The following is a 19,088-nucleotide window of genomic DNA, read 5'->3' as shown; positions in this document are numbered from 1 at the left end:
CAATTAATGTTGTTTTGTATTGGGGATGAGGGAAGTGTTTGCATTGTTTGCTGGTCTACTTTCATTTGTGTATTTTAATTAAAAGTGAGCAGGAGATTTGAATTCTCTTCACTCTTCTTAGAAAACACAGACTAGAGAGGAAGCAAGAGGAGCTTTGCGGGTGCTGGTGAGAGTGTATTTCTCAACGGGGTGCGGTTATACAAGCGAGCTCATTTTCCTGTCTGTAACTCACTAAGTGACCCACTTATCATTGCATCCTTGCATGTGTCATATGTTAAATAAAGCATGTAACGTGTTATGCTATATGATATGTCATGTGTTAGTCTTGTTTGATAAGACACGACTTTGGTGTGAGTTTGTGGAAATTAGTTAGGCTCACATATTACCTGTTGGAGTAAAAATTAGTACCACCTTTGTGGGAGGAAATTGGGCCAAATTATCAAAAATTAGCAAGGCATATTTACCTTTGACTGAACAATAGCTAGTATAGAAATGAACAGTCAATTATAACACATACAAACTGTTCTACAATCAAGGTCGGTCATTGCAGTGTTGTTTTCTGTTCAAAACAACAGAAGAAAGGATGAGTAACCTCCCATCACACAAGGGAATGTCACTCATCTGGTAGTGAGGGAGGCAGAGCTGCCGAGTCAGATCATTGGATTCATAATCTGTAGAAGAGGGTCTGGTTTGTGACAAATACTCGCATCTATGACATGCTTGTGTTCACAGACTAACTCTAGAAGGAGTCCCAAGAAACTGGTAGAGGGGTTGCCTTTGAGAGACCAAGGGTCGCATGCATACTGCCGAAGAAGAAATTAAATTGAGAGATGGATCTCTGCTGCTGTCTTTTCCTCGCTCTCACTGATGGACTTACTCAATATCCCATGATTGGCAAGTTTGTCTTTCTCCTAGCAGCTCCAAATCTGTTCCCTGGAGCTGAGGGCAGATTCTTCTTCTGCGATATTGAGCAAAGTGGGCAGGTCACTCTTCTGCCGGTGAACTTATCAATTGAGTTTAGACCGCAAGAGAATTTGAACACATTTTTTCAAAAATGCAAAATTCAAAGTCCTTTTGCCCCTTTGGCTTCCTCCTCCCAGGAGGGAGAGAGAAAGTGAAGGCAAGTGTTCCATTTGCCTTTAGCCTGATTTATAAGTGCCACACCTGGTTTTCAAACTGGAAGAAGAGGGAAACTTGGGGGATGTGATTTGAATCAGGAAGAGAATGAGTTCATGCTAATGGGTGCCCTAGACTTGTAACAAGCAGATTTCACAGTTAGGTCTTTAGACATTGGAAGCATTGAAGTTTGAGGCCAGACTGTGCAAAAGGTTAGTGAGACCCCATTTCAACAAATAAACTGGGTGTGGTGGTGTCCATCTGTAACCCAGGTACATGGGAGGCATTGCTAGGAGGATTGTGGTCTGAGGCCCACTCAGGCAAAAACTGTGAGATCCTATACAAAAAACAACTAAAAAAGGGCTGGGTGCATGGCTCAAGTAGTAGACCATGTGCCTCGCAAGCATGAGGCCCTGAGTTCAAATTGCATTTACTACCAAAAAAAAAGTGAGGCCCTATCTCAATGGCCTGGGATCCATCCAGAGTGTTTGGAGGCTCTCAAAAGTAAAATATAACAATAAAATCAAATGTGAACACTGAAAGGAAGAAGCAAGAGGGGTCTTTGAAGAAACCAAGCCTGTTTTCCAAGTGGCCAATGTCATCTGCAAAGATGGAAGGGACACAAAGGGCCAGGAGGAGAGGGCCTAGCATGATGGACAATGTGTATCACAGGTTTCTAAAAAAAGAGAGCAGAGTCAGAGAAGAAAGGGGCTGAGATTGGATGGTGCTGTTTTATCAGCTAATAAAAAAGTACAACCACGAATTCAACAATGACTTCCTCCAGTCCCTTCATTTTACTACCCCATGCTCTAGGCAGAGCCCAGGTTAAACACCCAGGTGTCAGGCTGGATCTGCTGTCCTCTTTGCTCCTGGAAAGCCTGGACTCTGGATGGTGCAGAGCAGCCGGAGCAGGTCCTAGTTCTGTCCTTAGGAGACTGAAGGGGTTGGGCAAGTTATTCAAACCTTCAGTGTCCTCATCTGTGAAATGGGGCTAAAATTAACAACAATGCCTACTGGTAAGATTGTTATGAGGGTAAAAAGGACTTCAAGGAGGGCCTGGTACCCAGAGGATGTTGTCTAAATGTTAGCGTACTATTAATGATAATTATGACCTTCAGTTCTGCGTCAGGGAGAATTGCTTCTAAGAGAGAAAGAGCAGAACCAGTGTGGGAGCAATCACCCTGCAGCACTTGCCTGGTAATGGGTGCCAGTGAGTCTGAGGTAAGAAATCACTTTCTCTTGGAAAGTGGGTAGTAGGAGTTCTCTGACACAGGTGGGTTCTAAGGGAGGTGATGCTGTCCACAAGGCAGCTGAAAGCAAGTTCCTATGTGGAGAGCAGGTAAGGCCCAGATGACCTCTGGGGACCCTAATAATCCTAAGGTCTCCAGGACCTACACTAGCATCCGAGAAGCCAGTCACATTGCCTGAATACCCCTTGGAAGTGAAAAGCATAGCTGGGTCTGGACTTTTCTACACTAGTTCTGGTGTCACAGCTAAGACTTCCAAATACCGGAGCAGGAGCAGACTTTGATCTATGGACAGCTGCACACCTGGGCAGTCAGAGTTGCTAACAAGATCAGGCGCATTACAGGCTCTCTAGCCAGGGATGCTCCATTCCTCAAGAGTACAAATCTTTTTTTCTGTTGGAGGAGGTCACATATCAGTCAACACTGTCCCCTCGCGCTCTCCCAAGGGCAGGTTACCAACCAAGGTCCGGAATGTCCACCTAGCTTGGCAGGGGTGCCAGGCGGGCGGGGACCACACGCGGTCCTCTGGGTCAGCGATGCAGCCGCCCTCTGCGGGGCACTTCCTAGGGCCTTTGATCTTTCCCCAGGGGCTCGCGTTTCCCTTTTAGTTCTGAATTATTTATTGTATCTGCTTTCTCTACTGCCAGGCTTGGGGGTCACAACGCCAATACACCATGGAACTTGCGCCCGGGGCCTCCTTCTCCGGACAAAGATAGACTTCACTGCGTTCTGGGGCAGCAATACCGGAGGAGGGAGGCAAGCAGGGAACCGGGATCCCGGGATCGGTGGCCAGCACCCAGTCCCGGTTCCTGGCCCAGCCCGACCGGCGAGCGTCGGGTTCCAGAGGCCTTCCCCGCGCCGCCAGGGGGCTGGAGTTTGCGTCCCTCTACCAGAAGCAAAGATTTCCCTGGAGTTTATCTCCTCCCCGCACGGGTCTCAAGTTGCCATCATCTGCTGCGAGGGGACCGGCTCCCCGCCGGGCGTCCTAATCGCCACCCAGCGTTTCCGTCGGTCTGAGGGGCCCGGCTTCAGCTCTCCCCATCTGCGCGCCTTTAATCCCAATTATCTTCTTAGCGCCAGACCTGGCCTGCCCCGCCCCTCTCCCCCACTTGCAAATTACAGAGCCACCTGGGGGTGCCAGGATGAGTCGCTGAGCTGGGTGGAAGCGACCTAGAGGGGCGCGGTCAAAGGAGGGTGCAGCCAGGGAAGGCGGAGAGGGAGGCGCCGCAAGAGTTCAGGGTCAGGACCCCGGCGGAGAGTCCTGCATCAGCAATAATCTAACTCCGGCCCTGAATGTCTAGTGTTGAAGCCGACCCCTCCCAGGCCTCCAATCTAGGTCACCAGCGGGGAAGGGCTGAATTGGGGGTCACCAGAACTGGTGAGGGGCGGGCTGTCTGCTTCCGAGGTGGGCGAGGACTGAATTGTTTCAGGCCTGCCCCTCTCCCTTCCACCCGATTGTAATTCCATCCCCTGGCGGGTCGAGCCTCCCTCCCGGCGGCGGCCAGTCCGTCCCTCCCCTCGGCCTCCATCGCCGCCCCCCCCCAAGCCCTCCCGCGGCCAGCCGGCTTCACTCCCGCACGCCGACCTCCGGGCTGCTGTCCTACCTCTTCCGACTCCCCCTGTGGCTCCTGATCCCGCCCCTCAGCTCCCCACCTCCTCACCCACACCAGGGAACCCGCGGATCCGCGTCCCTCACGTCCCCCAGGAGACGCCCTTTCCCCGTGCGCCCGGGACTTGGAGAAACTTTGCAGGCACCGGCGGGGAAATGGATTTAATCCGAGGCGTCTTGCTCCGGCTCTTGCTCCTGGCTTCCAGCCTTGGACTCTGCAATGGGTCGCTCCGAACGGCTTTCCGAAAACCAGGTAAAGCGCTCAGTCCGCCCGGGGGACGCCACGCCCCGTGCGCCCCTGTCCTGGCCCTTGGTGAGGACCGAAAGCCGGTAGCGCACCGCCTCTCCGTCCCCTGGCCAGCGCCAGCTTAACCAGGCTCAGCTCTGCCCAGAGCTCAGCAGAGGCGAGCCTCGCCCTCCCCCAGCCCCAGCCCTTCCAGGGATATTTGTTTGTTAAAAGAAATGATCTATTTTCCAGAGCCAAGAGAGGTGGTGGGCTCTGTCTTTGACCACTGAGAGTTGAGTTAGAGCAGCAATCATGCTGTCTCAATTACAGAGGATTGCGACTGTGCACAGTTCAGCAGCCCTCCTGGTTCTCTAAACATCTTATTGAATTCATATTGCCTAGAGCCTAGCCATTTCCTGTTAAGTGGCTGAAGATTTGCTGGGAGTCCCTGTGTTCTGGGGTCTCCAGTCCTGCCCACGCACTCTGTAGGGAGTGGGCTCTGGGTTAGGATCCTCTTCCACCCTGGAGCCCTCATAGGTGCAGAAAGGAGCGCCCAGTGGGTTAATCTGATCCTGTTTAGAACTCCTGTCTTTGCTCTGCTGTTTAAACAAAGATTATGCATTGTAGACTATTGGAGAGAACTTGAAACCGCAAGTTCTATAGGTTAAAAAGTCTGTGTTTTATCTACTTGGATTTGGCCTGTGTTGTGAGAGTATTCCAAACAGAACATCCTAAGCAATAAAGTTCTAAATCTTGTTTCAGAACAATGATTTTTATTCTTTCAGTGCTAGGACCATATTTAGAATTTTGAAAAAAAAATCTGTTTTTTCTGAGCTTACTTTGTAAGGGAGGTTGTCTTATGGGATTAATTATATCTTATGAACAACGGAAAACAATATAACTGAATGCAGTCTGCAAAGCCTCACAGAAAGCACAGTTTGTCTTCACAAATGTTTCTATAAGAAAGAGGAAAACCAGGGGAAATTTATCAGAAGGCAAAGAAAATAACCTTGGCAGGTTCCCATTTGGCTGCTTAAATATTGTCACTGCTGAAGGATGTATCTGGAACCACAGGACTTGTTGCCTTTCAGCTCTGGGACATATCTTCAGTCTCAGGCTGTATCTGTTGTCACCTGTGTCTTGTTACCTGTCTTGAAATTTAGGAACACACTTCAATTATGAGCTATTCCATTTTCACACTGTACAATTCATTTTGGAACTAAAAGCAACAGTTCCAGGTAGCAGTGTATGACATTGTTTCTCTTCCCACCTGTCCAAACATACACCCCTTAAAGGATTTCAGTAAAGGAAAGGACTTCTAACTTTCAGCCATAAGGGGACCACATCATGATCAATTGTGTTCTGCAAGTTTCTTCACATAAAACCATGTAGTCACATTTTTTTTGAACAATGCATAGTTATAGCTATAGTTCTTAAGTCTGAGTAGTTCTCTGAAGAATAGATGTCAATCCATGTAAGCAGAATTTTTCAGTATTTTACAAAAGCCTGCTGTATAAGATTGTACTATGGTTCACCCTGTTTCCTTTCTTTTTCTTTCTTTCCTTTCTCCTCCTCATCCTTCTTTGTAGTTCCTCTCCTAATAGTATTTTGTACTTGGTTCACTCAGGGTCTTATTCTGATATTCATGCTATGAATATGTCATGTTGACCCCTCTGGTTTTATTTGAAGTGTGGATAGAGTTTTAATTGTTTAAATATAAACTCTTTATATTTTTTGATAAATATGTCAGATTTGAGGTAGAAGGCATGTTTAGACTAGGTTCACCCCACAATAGTTTTTTTTTTAAATTACTTTATAATTTATCCGGACACTGGCTTTCAGGTTAGAAAGCTGCTCAGATTAGAATGATAGCTACTTCACAAACTTCAGGGGAAATTTTTCTCCTGGGCTCATTTACATCCCTTGGAAAGACTAGTTTTTGATCCGTAAAATTGGTCCAGATTAAAAACGGAATGTGCCCTGCTTGGCTCTGATGTGAACAGCAATGAGCTAATTTATAATCTTCCCCAGACACCAGCAAACTCTGCTCGTATCCATGTGGGAGCATCTTTGTACCTTGTTTCTTCCATAGAAATTAGCTGGTGCGCAATACTTTGAAGGTAGTGCAGCCACCACGCCACATTCCAGAGCAGTGGAGCAGTTCTGTTTTGTTTGGATTGCCCTCCCTGTGTCCTCACAGCGCTAAATCTACTTTTGATAAGTACTGCTTTGTTGGAGCAGTCTTGGATTCAAGCTAAACTGAAAATTCCCCATCCCAACCCATCTCTGATTAGAAAAATCCAGGAACCAGCTTCAAATACCAGCATCTTTTCCTCCATCTCAAGACAGCTTATTGTCTGCAGTGAGCATGAATGAAGAAACCTCTGAGTTTGCTAAGACTCGCAAGAAATTGTAGTTTTCAAATTAAGCCAAATAAAACACCAACACCAACAATAATAATAACACTAATTTAGTGCTTGCTACACCGTGCTGAGAACTTGACAGGTGCTAATTTCTTTAATCAACCCAGCAGCCCCATAAGATGGGTACTTTTATTATCCTTGTTTTACTGAAGGGGAAATTGGAATGTGGAGAAGTAAATATGTGCCCCAAGGCCACACAAGAGCAAGTGGTAGAGTCGGAATTTAGATTGATATTTGGGACTGGAAATTGAGTCCATAGCCATCCAGTAGCCTGGTTTGTGGGATGTTTTTCTGAAGGACGAAGAGGGGAGCTTCTTGGGACAGAGCCTAGGAAGAGGGCATTTTCCCTTCTGTTTGGTGTGAAGAACCTGAGTTTCCCATGGGACATATCCAGGCCACCAGCAAATTAGTGTTTGTAATTCTGACATGGGTTTTCCAAGCTACTGTCTGCTGACCTCATCCATAAGAATCAGGGGGCCTGGCCGTACAGGGTCATGATGGACCATCACCTTTCTCTTGTTGAACTACTGCCGATTAAGGCTTGGAAAGGCCAGAGGGTCCGTTAGATCCCTGGGGGTGGCAACAGGGGCTTCTGAAGAATGGGAAGGCCCCATAGCTATACCATGATCATGGTATTCCCCAGTCTCCCTGGTGGGGAAACAATTTATTGGAAAGCTTTTGAGATACAAATTCCAATCCTAGACCTGGAAGGAAGTGGAAATCTCTCATTTTGCAAATGGACCAAGAGGGATTAAGTGACTTCCCCAAGTTCACATCAGAAGCAGAATGGGATAGTACTCAGAACCCCCACCCCACAGTGGTCTGTAGCCTGGTGCTCCTCCCTGACCTGAGTCTCACCAAGAAGTGCAGGAGGAAGGGAAGGGGAAACCAGACATCTGTTGGAACTCAACGAGCCACCTATATTTCCCTGGGCAGATTGGCAGCTCTTGCCTGTACTGGTACCATTTCTAGTCAGATTTACATAGATCGAAGCTGTCCTTGTCAGGTGTCATTTGAGGAGTTCTAATGGAATGGATAGTAATATAACCGCCACAAAGCCGACATACACAGAGTGTTTCTGTCCCTTGAAAGCATACTCTTGTGTTCCTTTGTAGAAAATTTACCCTTCCACCCTTGGCAACCTGTGATCTGATTTCTGCCTCTATAGACTTGCCCCTTCCAGCATGTCATATTTTGTTTCTGTCTTCTTTTGTTTTGCTGGTACTGAGGTTTGAACTCAGGGCTTCGTGGCTGCTAGGCAAGCACTCTACTACTTGAACCAAGCCACCAGCTCTTACTACTCTGGTTATTTTGGAGACAGGGTCTTGCTTTTTGCCCAAGCTGTCCTAAGATCCTCCTGTTTTAGGCTTCCTGCTGTAATTGGGGTGACAGGCACATGCCACACACCCAACTTTTTTACTTTTTTGTTACCCGAACTGGCTTGTAATCACAAGCCTCCCAATCTCAACTTCCTGTATAGCTTGGATTGACATGTGTGTCACACTGCGCCCAGGTATTGGTTGAGATGGAGTAAGCCACTGGCACCTGACTTGTTTCTATTTTCTTAAACTTTAGCACAGTGTTTTTAAGATCCATCCTTGGTGTTGCACATATCAGTAGTTCATTCCTTCTTTATTGCTTAGTAGTAGTCCGTTGTACAGATCATAGATGAGCACAGTTTAACTATTCACTAGTGAGTGGGCTTCTGAGTTGTTTTCAGCTTCAGGCTGTTGCAGTCACATTCAAGCCTCTGGGTGGATATGCCTTTATTTCTCTTGGAAAAGAGCAAGTGTGGGATCACTGCATCAGGTATATGTTGACTTTATGAGGAAGCACTGAATCATTTTCCAGAGTGGCTGTACCATTTCACATTCCTAGCAGCAATAGATGAAAATTCCAGTTGCTCCAAATCCCTTACAGCACTTGGTATAGCTGGCTTTGTTGTGTTGTTTTAGCTATTCTAATAGATATATAATGGTATCTCATCACAGTTTCAATTTGCTTTTCCCTCATGACTAATAGTAATGTATACATTACATTTTTCATGTATACATTTACACCTGAATCTCTTCTTTGGTAAAATGACTGTTTTTTTTTTTTAAACCAAGTTGTTTGTTTTCTTACTGTGTTTCAAGTACTCTTTGTATATTGTGGGTGCAGGTCCTTTATTAGATACTTGCTTTGTAAATATCAGGTTCCAGGAAGTGGTTAAGACCCTTACCATAATCTGTACCACACTTGAATTATGAGCTATTCCACTTGTACACTGTTCCATTCATTTTGGAAAGGGAAGCATCAGTCCAAAATAGTACTGTATGAAATTGTTTCTCTTCCCACATGTCCATGCACACACCTTCAAGGATTTCAATAAAGAATTTCTTGGTAATGTTCCTCCTTATCAAGATCAATTGCATTTTGCAGGTTTCTTCACATAAGACCATGTAGTCACATTTTTTGAACAATGCATAGTTATATCTATAGTTCTTAAGTCTGAGTAGTATATGCAATGTTCTTTAAAGGACAGATTTCAGTCCATTTAACCATTAAACCTCATAGAAAATGTTGTTTGTCTTCACAAATGTTTCTATAAGAAAGAGGAAACCAGAGAAAATTTATCAGAAAAATAACCTTGGCAGGTTCCCATTTGGCTGCTTAAATATTTTCACTGCTGAAGGATGTATCTGGAACCACAGGATTTGTTGCCTTTTAGCTCTGGGAAGCATCTTCAGTCTGAGGTTGCATCTGTTGTCACCTGTATCTTGTTACCTTTCATTTTCTTTAGTGGTATCTTCCAAAAGTGGACAAGGTTCCAACAGAGAAATTTTTACACATGTCTGGTGCCTGGTGCCCAGAGCTCAGGATAGATAGAGGATACTGGGGGTCTGGAGAGTGCTGGGTTAAAGCCCAGTGCTCTGAGTGTGGGCTGCTCTTAGAAAAACTCATGGTGTTATCTCTCTCAAAGGTAGAGGGGTGGAGAGTGCACGTGGATCCTGCTTTCTGCCTGCCTGCCTGCCCAGTTTGCCTGGCATCCCAGGGACTGTGGCAGAAGGACATCAGGGTTCAGAGTGCAAGGCTGTCCCTGGAGGATCTGGGGGTCCACACGCATCTTTAGAGAGATGCAGGTCATGAATCTTCCTTTCCACTTCCTCTACTTTTCTCCACCTGAACAGTTGGATTAAAATGATGATCCAGGGAAATTCAGAAAGGAAAAGCAAAAGGCACATGGGAAGTGCACCTCCATGGTTGTGGTGGAGAAGGCACACACCTCGAGGTGGTTTCTGCAGCTGTTGGTGTGTGGCTGGATAGCTAAGGGGTCAGAGGTCTCCCCGGTCTACTTCCCCAATGCTACCTTAATCAAATTGGAATCCACAAGAGACCATTATTTTCTTCATCCTGTGAGCACTCCTTCCCTCCCTCCTGGTTTCTATATCAATCTCTCTCTCTCTCTCTCTCTCTCTCCATCCCTCTTGCTCATGTGACTATCTGTGACCTTGACTTGAAGTCAACGTCAGGGGTTAATGTAGTTTTACACAAAGCAGTTAAGTACTTACTTTTCTAGAAAGGAAGTGAGTGGAGTTTTTTGCTTTTGTTTTCTTACCTAGAGCTCAGAGTGTTAATAACTTTTAGGATTCTTGGGGAAAGTAGTTGTCCATCTGTTCATGGATTACTATGGCCCAAGTGTGGTCCTCCAGTGAGTCTGAGCTAGACTTATTAAAGTCAGGGTCCCAAGCGTTTGAGGCCATGGTGATCAGCTTCTGAGGTGCCCTGTGGATAGTTTGTATTCTTACACCCCACTCCCTGAGCAAGTGGGACCATAGTTTTTTTTCCAGTTGACTAAATGATGTCTTGATTGCAACAGCAAACCTTTGGAGCTGCCTCTTGTCCTGGCCACTGTGGACATTGAAAGCATACCTGTCATTTAAGGGACAGGAAAAGGGAAAACAGAAGGAGATATGGCAGAGTGTAAGTGACAGTTTTTTAGGGAACATTCTCTCAAACCCATCTTTGATCCCATTGATTGTGGACTTTTCTTTTGAAGAAGGACCCAAAGTGTGGCTTTAGCCCTCTGAAATGAGCTGGAAGATATTTGTCTCCTTGCAGAACCTCTGAAGTCACAGGGAGAAGAGTGACTCAGGTGAAAAAAAAAATCAAATTTCTGCCAACAGAGGGCTCACTTTCTAGTGCTAGCTCTGAGCAGGTCTTAGGCCCTGGGCAGACAAAGTAAGTCTTGAATTTCATAGGTGGTAAGAATTTTTAGAGTGCATCCTTCTCTAAAACATGAACTTTAGGTGGCTTAGAGTCTATACTTGGAGAATTTGGGCTCCTCTTTGCCTCTCTTCCTTTTTACCTCCAACCTGAGGTACACTCACAGTCTCCACTTGGTTTATCCACACTAACCTGTGTCTGCTGGCAACAACATGTGGTCCTGGGCATCTGTAATTTAATCAAACAACCCTGTGTTTAGACTTTTAGTGAAATTTCTGTAAGTTGAATTTGAGACTTGTGATTTTCCTGTGTGTGTGTGTGTGTTGTAGCCCAGGTTGGCCTCAAATGCACAATCCTCTTACCTCTGCCTCTTGAGTGACTTGTGGTCTTCTTAAGGTACTTGAATGACATCTTTTCTGAGCTAGGTCCTCCTCACCCTCTTCCCCATGTTCATTGAGGGATGGCTGAACAAAGGAAGGGAATCTAGCAATGACATTAATGAGGAGGTGTGTCATGCTACATATAGTCCCTCTTTCCCTCCACTTTCCCCTCACCTCCACAAGGCTGGCTCTTTCAGCTTCCTAGGCTGATTCTTCCCGGCCAAGCAGGAGGGCTTGGGCCAGAGCACACACTTTGATTTTCAACAAATGTGGCTTTAAGTTCCGACATTGTTGTGTATTGGTTCTTTGGTGACATTGGGCAAGTTATATAAACTCTGTAAGCTCCTGTTTCCTCAGCTGTAAAAATAGGCTGACCAAAGTCCCTATGGCTTTCTTGGAGGAATAAATGAAAAAGTACATTGAAAACAATTTGAAGAGTGAAGTTGGAAGGTGGGGTTGCTTAATCTGGATAAGGAAAAAACCTTCAAAATATATATGCATCATATGTATTTCCAGACATTTATCACTTCGTGTACTTTTATCTTTTCCCATACATAGCAATGTCTGTGTCCACATGATTTAATTTGTATTGAGTTGTGAAATATTTCAGATAAATTCATTTACAAGTCAGAAAGAGTCCCTGGTCAGCTACATTCTTTGATTTCTAGTTTGGAAAATGAAGCTTTTGAGTGTGTGGTTCCACTGAGTGTTTCACCTTGGTAAGATAGTAATCCTTAGAGTGATGGATGATTTTTGCATGATAATTGTATTGGATAGTTTTATGGGATGGGAGTGGGGTAGGGGCTGGGCAGCTGTTCCTGAAGGAAAAGCTTCTGGAACTGGGAGTCAGAAAAAGTCTGCAGAAGCTAGACAGCAAAGAAGTGGCTCAGGTCTCCACACTGATCAGTGGCTTGGAGTAATGTAGAAGCCATTAGCAGGGACGAAGAAAGACAGCCAGGCTCACACCCACTTTTTCACCCATCTTCTTAGATTTAAGAAGCTCCCCCACCATAACCCCACTACCTTGTTTTAAGAATCAAAGGAAATACAAGCAGACCAGTGCTTTGAAAGAGCGGAAGTGCTACATAAGGATGGGTTATTACAGGCTGAGCATCCCCTAATATGAAAATCTGAAACCTAGAATGCTCCAAAATCTAGCACTGACATGAGGTCACAAGTGGAAAATTCCACAGCTGACCTCTTGTGTGAAACTTTGTTTCATGAGCAAAATTACTGAAAATATTGCATTAATTACTTTCAGGTTATGTATATGAAATGTATATGAAACATATATGTATCTTGAGTTTAGACTTGGGTTCTGTCCAGGATATCTCATCATGCATCTGCAAATATTCCAAGATCTGAAAAAAGAATCCCAAATCCAAACCACTTCTGGTCCTAAGTATTTTGGATAAAGGATATTCAACTTAAATTATCTAACAATAATCATATTAACCATCATTACCTTAAGCAACCAGACCAAGCAAAGACTTACTTTCTGATGCTTTGATCTTATTTTCAAAGTCTCCAACCTTCTCCACTTCCCTAAAAACACTTGCTGTTTCTTTCTTTGCCTGACTGTGCAACTCCCAAGCAATTTAAATTTTAACACTTGTGTTTGCTGACGGGGCACCCAAAAATCCCGAGTCAGATTTAATGCAATGCTAATGCTATTTATTTTTCTTGGTGCAATAAGTTTATGTTAGGCATTTAACAGTTTACATTGTGCAAAAGGAGTTGTACCCAAAGACCCTTCTCTGTAACATCTGGGCAGTTGGGAACATAATTACTTAAACATAACCTACATTTAAAGTCTCCCTTGGACAGATGGCTAATTTTATTGAACTAATCTTATACTCAGGACTAAGTCCCATGATCCTTTGCTTATCATTCTTGGAGTGAGCAGAGAAATAAATAAAACGGGAGATGACTGTGAATTGGGCACCTGTTATATCGTCTGTGATTTATTTTTTAAATGCTTCAATATAAACAGTGGCCGTTTAAATTAGTTTAATCTCTACCCTGGGGGAGCTTGAAGTAATCCAAGCTAGGAGGCACTACTCTGACAAAGGGTTTACATCTGTTTTCATCTTTGGGTGACTGTGCCATGCCAGTGGTTAAATATTTGGAAATTTACCCTTGCCCTAGGTGAGAATCCACACTTCACAGCTGGTTACTTATCATTTAAAGAATTTTGCAATGAATTCCACTCTCAAAGGTAACTGCAAAAATACTTTTGAATGATGTTATCAAAAACTCACACCAGAAGGTTTGTTAGTGTAAATAATGTTCAACGTACTGGTTTTCACTGGTAAGATATGTGACTAGCTAAAACGGTTAAACGTGTTTCTCTATTTTTGCCTGGGCAGAACAAGGTACCAACAAACCCCGAGGGCAGGCCAATCCTCTTTCCTTCATGTGCCTGCTCCCAGATGACTATTGATCTTGTCATTAAAATGTTGTATTAAATGATGTATCTGCCTCAGCACGTACAAGCAGGTTGTTACCTTAGTCAGACTAATTAAGACTACCTGCTGTAATGAACAGCTCCAAATTTTGGTGGTTCTACACAAAATTTATTTTTCATTTATCCTAAGTCCAAACTGGTTGTTTCTCTTTGGGCATCACTTCTGGGATGTTGTCCTCTGTATGGTGATCTGAAAATCTGAGTCATAGTGTCTTTAATACCTCTGTCTTATAATACCATCTTCAAAATGGATCTCCAAAGGGGCAGGTAAAGAGAAAGAACATTCATGTGAGAGATTTTATGTGCCAGATCAGAACCCAGTCACATGGCCTCAACCTAACTGTAAGGATTCTGGGAAATGAACTTTGTGTGCACAGGAAGAAAATGAAGCAGGGAGTTAGGGATTGTCTCTGATGTACAATTTTGGAGTTCCTAAAAGGATCAAAAGAGATATCAAATTTGGAAGAGCAGGTTGTAGTTAATTTTTGTGTCTTTTTTGCCCATCAGTATGTGGCTGAATTTGGCCTGGGGTTTGCTTTCTTTGCAGTGTACAACCTGATTGAAGAGCAAATAGTTACTGTATTAGTCTGTTTTCTAGTAATATAACAGAATACCTGGGCACTTACAAAGAAAAGAGTTTTTGTTTTGGCTCACTGTTCTGGTCCAAGATCATGGAGCCGAATCTGATGATGGCTTTGGTGGCAGAGTCCCAAGGTGGTTCAGGAAGGGCATCTTTAGACAGTCAAGAGAGGAGAGAAAAGAAGAGGAAAAAAGATAGGAGAGGAGGTGAGGGGAGGAGAGCAGAGAAGAGAGGGAATGTCTTTTTCCTCGTCTCTTTTCCTCTTTTTATAAAGTCACCAGTATTTAGTTACAGGAACTCTACCCCATGACCTTTTCTATCCCTAATCTCCCCACATGGGCCCTACCTTAAACACCTTAATCTCTCACAGTGGGAAGTAAATTTCAACACATGAACCTTTGGGGGACACAATCAAACCATATCAAACCATCACTGTAGCATTTGCCTTTACTGGAATTTAACCAAAAAACCTAAACACTAAGCAGCCAGATTGGCTTTGGTCAGTTTGCAGTAAAGTCTCAAAGTACATATATGGCTAAGTGATACATACTATATGTTGCTTTGTATTTCCTCCATTTTCCCAAAAAGTAAAATTAGTCCCTTAAAAAAGTAAAACAACTACTGAGTGAATTAAAAAGAGTGAATTTCTAAAGCACAACTAAAATTTTAGTTCACCCCTCACATTTTCTAGAAGCTCCTTCTATTTGTGTCCCATAACAAAAAGGACTATTCATAGAGAAAATTTATTCAGTGAGAGATGCTTTTCTTAAAATATAAAAATCATTTTTTAGACACCCCAGCCTGCTGTAATGAGGATGAGGATGATATGGATGGATTCCAACAAAAACTAAGTTCATATGTTTGGTTGTACTACTGCAGTTTTCAAACTACTTTCAGAGAAGTGATCTCATTTGACCTTGGTAAGCCTGGCCCCACCAGGAAGTCAGGGCAGAAGAGAAACAGGCACAGCCAGTACATGAACTTGGGTTGGCCAGCCCCTAACCCTTGTTGCTTCCCTTCAGCACAGAGGTGTTTTTGTACCTGATGGACAAGCTCATTGTCCCCTTTTAGCTCTGCACCAGGAGAGACCCCGAAAGTAGGACACCGTGCTGACCCATCCTTCACTTGGAGAGGCTCTCTGTCTTGGGGCACTCTGCTTTTGGTCATGCTCCTGTATCTGGTGAGTGTGCAGGGGGAGTTCTAGTTTTGCAAAGCACTTAATGAGTTTGGGGCTGTTTTTAACTGAGAAGCAGCTGCAGCAGCTGGAGGATGTGCCCTGTCTTCGCCAGGTATCTCTTATGGAAGACTCATTTTGGGTCTCAGGGACCATCCAGGTGACTCAGCCTGGCATTGCAGTGTCTCATCCCTCCACTACTCATCTGTCTTTTTTGGTAGCAAATGATATTTTGTAGGCCTTCAAGGTGTCATATTTTAAGGTTTATCGTTCACGTCTCAAGGCTTTCTGTTAGCTTCTCAAACATCTCTTTGATGTTGTTGGAAAAAGAAGCTCTCGTTTGAAGATGCAATGAAAGTAATGTAGGCATCAGTCACAACCTACATGCAGGATGTACATCCCTTCCACCTTAAGTAAGTGTAACAAGACTCCAGTCAGACACACCTGGGCTTGAATTCTAGTTTCAGCATTTGTCATTGTCTGATTCCAGTTGAATATCTTCATCTTTTTATTCTTTAGATTTCTCTTCTGGAATTTAAGGTTCATAATGCCCACAAGAGTGTGGTGTGATTTACTTAAATACACCTACAAAAATACCTAACTACTTGGTAATTTAGTGGGCACCCTGATGCTAGTGTGCATTTGCTAGGTTCATCATGGTTTGGAGAGTCTGTAGAGTAGTAGAGATGATAGGTCTCCCATGTTTGATGTAAGCCCAAATTCTTGATGACACTGACGCAAATGAACAATTGAGCCTAGGCATCCATGAAAATGGAAATGGAAGAATTTCATTTCCTTACTTTCATAGTACAGATCCTTATGCCCCCTAATCATGACTCTTGGTATCTAGACAAGTCACAAACTTCATGTCACTCAAAGGGACCTGGAATCAGATTTGAGTTTAATAAAGATAGCCAATGTTTGTTTTGGGCTTTGTATAAAATCAAGAAGAAAGGATCAATTCACTGTAGTAGTATAGCTTTTCATGTAGAAACTGTATGACTCCCTACCCCAAAAGAGACTATTTGTAGTGGGAGTATAAAAACTGTTTTTTAATGTCTTCTTTACTATGGTTAAGAGAATAAGTATAAATAGTGATATTTCCATGATGTCTGCTCTCTCCTCATCTTGATTCAACCATGTTTTTTGACAAAATAATCTTCTCTGAATGCAGTTCTGATCCTGTCCCTCTAGAGCTGGGCATCTGAGTTTTGTCACAATATGACCGGCACTTGCTTTCCCGTCTTCTCACTGGTTACACAACCTATTTTCCAGCCAAGCTAGATTACTTGCTATTTCATAGACCTCCTCTCTACTTTCTCATTGCTGAATACCATCTGTGTGTTTCTCTTCCCCTTGGGATATCTTTCCCTCATCTCTGCCCAAGGAACTGCAATGACCCTCATAGCATGACTCAGTTGTCCCTGGTCTGTGAGTGTCCCTGTACCTTCCTAGCCAGAAGCCAGCTCGCTCTTCTCCAGTTCTTCTTTGTACTGTTACTACTATACCTCACTCGTCTTCTATTCTTAACTTTGTCAAGAAAAACATCCTGGCTTCTCTGCCTTGGCAACTCCTCTATTACCTGGTGAAGTGTCTTGCATGTGGTCAGTCCTTCATCGACAGTTCTGAAATGGAAAACGATGGCCTCATTCTGGGCAAATACGTTTTCACATCGAGTGATTAATTTGGTCCTGCTCTTAGCTCCCAAATTCATTTCCTTCCTTGAGTGCAATACAGAAAAGGTGTCACTTCCATGTGCCAACATTTTCGTATAACCTGTGCAGACATTTGAAAACCCACACAGCAGTGTGATTTAGAGGAGGGAAAGCCCGGGGGAGTCAGTCTGCAGCAGTAGGTAATTTAAGTCCCACCTCCATGCTGCCATGGGCTATTGGAATGGCAGGGTTTTAAGGAGGCCTTGATGGAAGCCATGCTGTGAAATATGACTTGCTTCCCAGAGACCAGGGAGGGCTTGAATTACCCTGTGGAGCTTCCTCAGATCTGCTTTCATCCTGTCTTCCAAGGTTAGAAAGGACAGTCTGTACAACTTTCCTTCTCATCTGTCTTTAAACCAAAGGAAAATGAGGCTTGAGTGGGAATGCTATGATTGAAAAGGTCAAGTTGCAGGAGAAGGGATAAAGTCAGTTCGTCTCCCATAATGAGGTCTGGCTACAAGGTCATGTAGCAAAGACTACCCTCGTTCGCCAACATTCTTCTCCCCTTTCATAAGGCTGATCCTGGCTTGCTTATCAAGATCAATTCTGCAATCCCTAGAAAGCAAAGCAGCCAAAAGCTAGAGTGTTTGTAAAGATTTTTTTTTTTCATTCTTTGTTTTCTGCGGACCAAGAAGCTTGCTGAAATGAATGCCCCATGGCAGCCAGATTGAAAGTTGCCCATGGATTGCTCCATTCATCAAATGACTCCTTGATATCTGCATATCAAGAAGTATATGATGATGTACACACACATACACATATAAATACAGAGTTCAAAATAAGCTGCATTATAATAGCAATTAAAAATGAGTGACGTAAACTATTTGATGCTGTAGTATTGGAAGGACGTATACTGATGTCTGAATTTTACTTTGAAATATACCATAAGATTCACTGACAGATGGAGAGGGAGATAGATTGATATATAAATAGATGATAAAGCAGGTATAGTGAAATACTAATGTAGAGTCCAGGTGGTGAGTCTATACATGCTCTTCACTCTAAAATTCTTTCACTTGTCTGTACAGTTGAATATTTCCATGACAAAGTGATAGAAAAGATGAACTAAGTATGAAGGAAACAAATGACTACAAATTTTTACCCATCAAGACTGAGGTTCCAACATGTTTTACTCTGCACCCAGATACTGGTGGCTTTTCTACTTTTGTTCTGCTCTCACTCCAAGTTTACTTTAGCTCTTCTCTGCCTGCCACATGCCCCAGGCTGCATCAGAGGAGAGCAGGGCAGAGAATCTGTTGTTATTTCTTCCCTGATTCCTCCCTGCTTTGGGACTGTGTTGCTGGAAGCAGCTGTGTTTCTTTGAAACTATAGCCTCTGGCCCTCCACGACTCCAACCCTGGATGGCTCCAATAACACAGTTTTCTCCACCTGTACTTTCAGCCCTAGGGGTAGGAGCAACATCTTACTAGTGTGGTCTCTATATATCAGCATCTTAGTTTTCCTTACGCAGCTGCTCAAAACTCTGTACGTAGTCTCTTAATTAAAATCTTAAAATTAAGTAAATCTTTTTCCTGCTGGGACCTTAATTGATACTTCTATGTTATAATATATATCCTGTTTCTACTATTTTCTTCCCTAAGTGTACCAGAAAGTTTTGATTTGTGTTTAGCTTGACTTCAGAACTCTCTGAGATGAGGTCTGATTTAGCTTGAAGATGTCTGCTGTAAATTTGTGGAGTAATTACAAGTATAATGATCTTTCGAGGTTGAACTTGTCCCTGGGTGCAGATCTGGCCACATGGATAAGGGTATCCTGAGACGGTTGTGCTCATGGCCACCTAGGCTGAGAGGTGATGGCGATGGTGTCCAGGACTCCTCACAGAAATTCCATGAGCAGCTTCTGGAGATCTCTGTACAACCCCCTTGCCTGTGGTCAACAGTATTGTACTTTGCAGTTAAAAATCCGTTAAAAGGGTAGCTCTTAT

At 43.7% G+C, this 19,088-nt stretch overlaps 1 protein-coding gene across 1 annotated transcript in view; it reads left to right on the top strand.

Annotated features, from left to right (window-relative positions):
• Positions 1-3,601: 3,601 nt before the first annotated feature.
• Positions 3,602-19,088, top strand: part of Egflam (EGF like, fibronectin type III and laminin G domains) — a 159,204-nt gene continuing 143,717 nt past the window's right edge. Inside the window, exon 1 of the mRNA XM_074077576.1 lies at positions 3,602-4,225. Coding sequence (XP_073933677.1) covers positions 4,129-4,225 — 97 coding nt within the window. The 5' untranslated portion in view covers positions 3,602-4,128. The remainder of the gene's footprint in view (positions 4,226-19,088) is intronic.

Source organism: Castor canadensis, chromosome 6 (assembly GCF_047511655.1).
Source record: "Castor canadensis chromosome 6, mCasCan1.hap1v2, whole genome shotgun sequence".
Classification (NCBI taxonomy): domain Eukaryota; kingdom Metazoa; phylum Chordata; class Mammalia; order Rodentia; family Castoridae; genus Castor; species Castor canadensis.
The sequence above is the reverse complement of the archived record's forward strand: the minus strand, read 5'-3'. Positions and strand labels throughout refer to the sequence as shown.